At 46.0% G+C, this 6637-nt stretch overlaps 1 protein-coding gene across 1 annotated transcript in view; it reads left to right on the top strand.

Moving 5' to 3' along the window:
* Window positions 1-5581: 5581 nt before the first annotated feature.
* LOC129134595 (sodium/potassium-transporting ATPase subunit alpha-3) overlaps window positions 5582-6637 on the top strand; it is a 53771-nt gene continuing 52715 nt past the window's right edge. Inside the window, 1 exon segment of the mRNA XM_077192496.1 lies at window positions 5582-5726. Within this exon segment, the coding sequence (XP_077048611.1) occupies window positions 5721-5726 (6 nt within the window). The 5' untranslated portion in view covers window positions 5582-5720.

Below are 6637 nucleotides of genomic sequence, written 5' to 3'. Positions count from 1 at the left end.
AAAATTTTAAAAAATTTCGCCGCCGGGGGGCGCCGGAGGAGCGCGCGCGGGAAAACGCCGCCATGCAAATGAGATGCAAATGAGCGGCGAGTTCAAAGGGACCTTTCAAGGTCACCCCGCCCCCTCCATGCAGGGATGTGGGGGGGGCGTTGCCATGGAAACCAGACGTGACGTCACCGGGGATCACCGGGGACACCGCGCGCGGCGGGGGAGGGGCCGGAGGGGGGGGGGGGGGGTGGGGGGGGGGAGGGAAAAACCCCAGAAAAATAAAAATAAAAATAATAAAATAATTAAAAATAAAATGATTTAAAAATAAATATAAAAAAACGAAATAAATATTAAAAAATAAAATAATTAAAAAATAAATATTAAAAATAAAATAATTTCAAAAATAAATTAATTAAAAAATAAATATTAAAAAATAAAATAATGAAAAAAAAATAATTTAAAAATAAACATTAAAAAATAAAGTAATGAAAAAATACAATAATGAAAAAATAAACATTAAAAAATAAAATAATTTAAAAATAAGCATTAAAAAATAAAATAATTAAAAAATAAAATAATTAAAAAACAAAATAATTAAAAAATAAACATTAAAAAATAAAATAATTAAAAAATAAAATAATTAAAAAATAAAATAATTTAAAAATAAACATTAAAAAATCAAATAATTAAAAATAAAATAATTCAAAAATAAGCATTAAAAAATAAAATAATTCAAAAATAAAATAATTAAAAAACAAAATAATTAAAAAATAAACATTAAAAATAAAATAATTAAAAAATAAAATTAAAAATAAAATAAATAAAAAATAAACATTAAAAAATAAAATAATTAAAAATAAAAAATAAAAAAATAATAAATAAAAACAGAACCCCACTCTCCCTCCAAAAAAATAAATGAAATAAAGGGAACCCACTCAAAAAATTAAATAAAAATCGGGGAAAAACCTCAACCGAAATAAATAAATGAATAAAACCGAGAGCCTCCCAAAATAAATAAATAAATTAAAACTGGGGAGCGCCCCAAAATAAATAAATAAATAAATGAGTAAAATAAAATAAAATAAAATAATAAAAACTGCGAGTCCCCCAAAAAAAGAAAGAAATCCGGGGATCCCCCCCAATAAATAAATAAATTAATTAAAAAATAAATAAAAAACGGGAGTGCCCCAAAAATGAATAAAATCGGGGACACCCCCCCAAATCCCGCCTCCATTTTTTTTTCCCTGAATTCTCCCCAAATTTCCCGAGATTTTGCCCCATTTTTTTCCCCCAAATTTCTCCCCAGTTTTGGGGGAGTTTTTGCCCAATTCCCCCGGATTTCCCCCCAGTTTTTTACCGAATTTCCCCCAATTTTCCCCAGTTTTTCCCCAGTTCTCCCGTGAATTTTCCCCAATTTTTTTCCCGTGAATTTTCCCGCGATTTCCCCCCCAATTTCAGGGGAATTTTCCTCATTTTTGCCCCCAATTTTTTCCCCAATTTCCTGAGAATTTTCCCCATTTTCCCCCACCAATTTTCCCAATTTCTCTCCAGTTTTTTCCCCATTTTCCCAGAATTTTCCCCAGTTTTTTTTTCCCGTGAATTTTCTCAATTTCTCCGAATTTCCCCCCAATTTTTCCTCCAGATTTTCCCCCATTTTCCCCCAATTTCCCCCCAAGTTTTTCCCCAATTTCCCCCCAGTTTCTCCGGGGATTTTTCCCCAATTTTCCTGCGACTTTTCCCCAATTTCCCACATTTTCCCCCAATTTTTTCCCCCCAATTTTTCACTACCATTCTCCCGAAATTTCCCCAATTTTTCCCCAATTTTCCCCCAGATTTTCCCCCAGTTTTTCCCCTCTCATTCTCCCGGAATTTCCCCATTTTTTCCCCAATTTTCCCCTCCCATTTTCCCCATTTTTTCCCCATTTTTTTCCCCATTTTTTCCCCCATTTTTCCCCAATTTTCCCCATTTTTCCCCAGAATTTTCCCCATTTTTTTTCCCGTGAATTTTCTCAATTTCTCCGAATTTCCCCCCAATTTTTCCCCCAGATTCCCCTCTCATTTTCTGGGAATTTCCCCATTTTTCCCCAGATTTTTCCCCAATTTCCCCCCAGTTTCTCCAGGGATTTTCCCCCAATTTTCCCCCAGATTTTCCCCCAATTTTCCACTCCCATTTTCCCGGAATTTCCCCAATTTTTCCCCCAATTTTTCCCCAATTTTTCCCCAATTTTTCCCCAATTTTTCCCCAGATTTTTCCCCATTTTCCCCCCGGATTTTTCCCCATTTATTCCCCCCCATTTTCCCCCCAATTTTTTCCCAATTTTTCCCCAATTTTTCCCCATTTTCCCCCGGATTTTTCCCCATTTATTCCCCCCCATTTTCCCCCCAATTTTTCCCCAATTTCCCCCAATTTCCCCCTCCCCCCCCCCCATTCCCGTTTATTTTTTTGGGGAGGGGTCCCCGGGGGTGGGGGAGGGGTCGCGGTCCCCGTTTCCAAGGTCGCTCCCCGCCCCTCCCCCCCCCCCCCGCGGTTTCCATGGCGACGCCGTTGCCAGGGAGCGCTCGGGGCGTTGCCATGGAGACGGCGCGAGGATGCGGCGGGGCGGGGGGGGCGGGGCCGATAATTGGGGTTAATTAGGGGGGTTCATTAACGGGGGGGGGGGGCCGATAATTGGGGTTTAATTTGGGGGGGGTTCATTAACGGGGGGGGGTTCATTAACGGGGGGGCGGGGTCGATAATTGGGGTAATTGGGGGGGGGTCATTAACGGGGGGTTCATTAACGGGGGGGGCGGGGCCGATAATTGGGGTTAATTGGGGGGGGGTCATTAACGGGGGGGGGGCCGGGATCGATAATTGGGGTTTAATTAGGGGGGGGGTTCATTAACGGGGGGGCGGGGCCGATAATTAGGGTTAATTGGGGGGGTTCATTAAGGGGGGGGCCCAGGATCGTTAATTGGGGTTAATTGGGGGGGGGGGTCATTAACGGGGGGGGCTGGGATCGTTAATTGGGTTAATTGGGGGGGTTCATTAACGGGGGGGGTTCATTAACGGGGGGGGTCATTAACGGGGGGGGGGCCGGGGTCGATAATTGGGGTTAATTAGGGGGGGGTTCATTAACGGGGGGGGGTTCATTAACGGGGGGGGGTTCATTAACGGGGGGGGCCGGGATCGTTAATTGGGGATTAATTGGGGGGGGTTCATTAACGGGGGGAGGGAGGGGGCGGGGTTAATTTGGAGAGGGAGGGGCTGAAATTTTGGGGGGGGAATTTGATTTTTTGGGGGGGGCTTTAATTTTGGGGGGTTCTGAATTTTTGGGGGGATTTCCCGATTTTTGGGAATTTCTCAGTTTTTTGGGGGGGGTTTCTCATTTTTGGGGGAGTTTCTCACTTTTTTGGGGGAGTTTTCCGATTTTTGGGGATTTCTCGATTTTTTTTGGGGGTTTCTCATTTTTGGGGGGTTTCTCGTTTTTAGGGTGTTTCTCATTTTTTTGGGGTGTTTGTCATTTTTTTGGGGGGGGTTTCCTGATTTCTGGGGATTTCTCATTTTTTTGGGGGTCTCTCATTATTTTTGGGGGTTTCTCATTTTTTTGGGGGGGTTTCTCATTTTTTAGGGGAGTTTCTCATTTTTTGGGGGATTTCTAATTTTTTGGGGGGCCTTCTCGATTTCTTGGGGGTTTCTCATTTTTTGGGGGTTTTTCTCATTATTTTTGGGGGTCTCTCATTTTTTGGGGGGATTTCTCGATTTTTTTGGGAGTATCTCATTTTTTGGGGGGTCTCTCATTTTTTTGGGGTGTTTCTCATTTTTTGGGGGTTTTCTCATTTTTTTGGGGTGTTTCCCGATTTTTGGGAATTTCTCATTTTTTTGGGTGTTTCTCCTTTTTTTTGGGCGTTTCCCAATTTTTGGTTATTTCTCCTTTTTTTGGGGGGGTGTTTCCCGATTTTTTGTTATTTCTCCTTTTTTGGGGGTGTTTCCCCATTTTTGGTTATTTCTCCTTTTTTTGGGGGGGTTTCCCGATTTTTTGGGGTGTTTTCCCCATTTTTGGTTATTTCTCCTTTTTTTGGGGGGGTTTCCCGATTTTTGGTTATTTCTCCTTTTTTGGGGGGCGTTTCCCCATTTTGGTTATTTCTCCTTTTTTTGGGGGGGTTTCCCGATTTTTGGGGGGAGTTTCCCGATTTTTGGTTATTTCTCCATTTTTTGGGGGCGTTTCCCAATTTTGGTTATTTCTCCATTTTTTGGGGGTTTTCCCGATTTTTTGGTTATTTCTCTTTTTTTGGGGGGGTTTCCCGATTTTTGGTTATTTCTCCATTTTTTGGGGGGGTTTCCCCATTTTTGGTTATTTCTCCTTTTTTTGGGGGGGTTTCCCGATTTTTGGGGGCGTTTCTCATTTTTTGGTATTTCTCCTTTTTTTGGGGGTGTTTCCCGATTTTTGGTTATTTCTCCCTTTTTTGGGGGGGTCACTGCGTCTTTCCGCCCGCATTGCAGTGCAGGGGAGGCCGCATTAATTAATTTCCCCCGCGCTAATTACCGCGATTAATTAACCCCCGCTCCAGGATGGCGTTTAATGAAGGGGGGGGGGGAGGGGGGGGGGTCCCGATGATTTTTTTTGGGGGGGGGGGTCGCATTGGGTGGGGGAGGGGCAGCTCCGCACTGCGCCACCGAGGGGGGGGAGGGGGAGGGGTTAAAAATCCCCGGCTTTAATTAACGGAACGATCGAAATTTAATTACGGGGGGAGGGGGTTAAGGTTTAATTAAAGGGGGGGTTTAATTAGTGGGGGGGGGGTCGGCAGAATTTTCCAAACCCCTCCCCATCGATTTTTTTAAAATTTTATTTAATTTTTAAAATATTTTAAAAATTATATTTTAATTTTATTTTTTATTATTATTTTCCACCTCCAATCGGATTTAATTAGGGGGGTCCCGCTTTAATTACGGGGTGGGGGGGTCGCCAGAATTTTCCCAACCCCCCCCATCAATTTTTTAAAATTTATTTTATTTTATTTTATTTTATTTTTAATTCTTTAATTTTTTTTTATTTCATCCCCCCCCCCAATCGGATTTAATTAAGGGGGTCCCGCTTTAATTACGGGGTGGGGGGGTCGCCAGAATTTTCCCAACCCCCCCCCATCAATTTTTTAAAATTTATTTTATTTTTTAATTTATTTTTTAATTTTTTTAAATTTTTTTTTTAATTTCATCCTCCCTCCCCAGATCGGATTTAATTAAGGGGGTCCGGTTTTTAATTACGGGGGGGGATCTCCAGAATTTTCCAACACCCCCATCCATTTTTAGAAATTTATTTTATTTTTTAATTTTTTTTTTTTTCATATTTTTATTTCCCCACCCCCCCACAATCAGATTTAATTAAGGGGGTCCGGCTTTAATTAGAGGGGGGGGGTCTCCAGAATTTTCCCAACCCCCGCCATCCATTTTTAAAATATTTTATTTTATTTTATTTTATTTTTTAGGTTTTTTTTTTATTCCCCCCCCCCCAAATCGGATCCGCAGTAAAAGGGGCGTGGCCCGTGGCGGGGGGGGGCGTGGCCGGCGCTCCCTGATTGGTCGGGACCCCCCCCCCCGGCCCAGCTCAGCCCCGGAGCTCCCGCGCCCCCCGCCCCAGAAGCGCCCGCAGCCGCCGACGGGGACGGGACCCCCCCCCCCCAGGGACCCCCCAGGGACCCCAGACCCAAATCCCGGCCCCGCCCCCCCCCGCGTGGGAGCAGCGACCGCCGCAGCCATGGGGGTAAGGAGGGGGAGGGAATTTGGGGAGGGGGCGAGGGCACCCGGGGGGGGGGGGGGCGGAAATGTGAGGGAAAATGGGGGGGGGTCCTGAAAATGGGGAGGGGGCTCGGAAATGCGAGGGGGGGGCTCGGAAATGCGGGGGGGGCGGAAAATTGAGGGGGGGTCCGGATAAATGAGGGGGGGGGGCTGAGAGGTGGGGGGAGGGTCCTGATAAATGAGGGGGGGTCCGAAAATTGAGGGGGGGTCCGGATAAATGCGAATGGGGGGGCTCTGATAAGTGGGGAAGGGTCCGGACAGAATAATGGGGAGGGGAATTGAGAAAATTGAGGGGGGGGGTCTGGAAATTGAGGAGGGGGCTGGAAATTGAGGGGGGGCTCGGACAGGTGAGGGGGGGTCCGGGCAGGTGAGAAGGATCTGGAAATTGGGAGGGGTCCCGGAAATTGAGGAAGGGTCCAGACAGGTTTGGAGAGGTCCCGGCAGGTGCAGGAGGGGCTGGGAAATTGAGGAGGGGTCCCGGAAATTGGGGAGGGGTCCCGGCAGGTGCAGGGGGGTCCCGGCAGGTGAGGGGGCTCGGGCAGGTTCGGAAGGGTCCAGAAATTGAGGAGGGGTCTCAGACAGGTGAGGGGGGGTCTGGAAATTAAGGGGGGGTCCGGACAGGTGAGGGGGCCTCAGACAGGTGAGGAAGGGTCCGGAGATTGAGGAGGGGTCTGGAAATTGGGGAGGGGTCTGGAATTGGGGAGGGGTCCCAGCAGGTGCAGGGGGGACCCGGCAGGTGAGGAAGGTCTGGAAATTGGGGAGGGGTCTGGAAATTGGGGAGGGGTCCCGGAAATTGGGGAGGGGTCCGGCAGGTGCAGGGGGCTCGGGCAGGTTCAGGGGGGCTCAGACAGGTGAGGAAGGATCTGAAATTGGGGA

This window comes from Agelaius phoeniceus, chromosome 33, assembly GCF_051311805.1.
Source record: "Agelaius phoeniceus isolate bAgePho1 chromosome 33, bAgePho1.hap1, whole genome shotgun sequence".
NCBI classification, from domain to species: domain Eukaryota; kingdom Metazoa; phylum Chordata; class Aves; order Passeriformes; family Icteridae; genus Agelaius; species Agelaius phoeniceus.
This window is presented reverse-complemented; position numbering and strand designations above follow the sequence as displayed.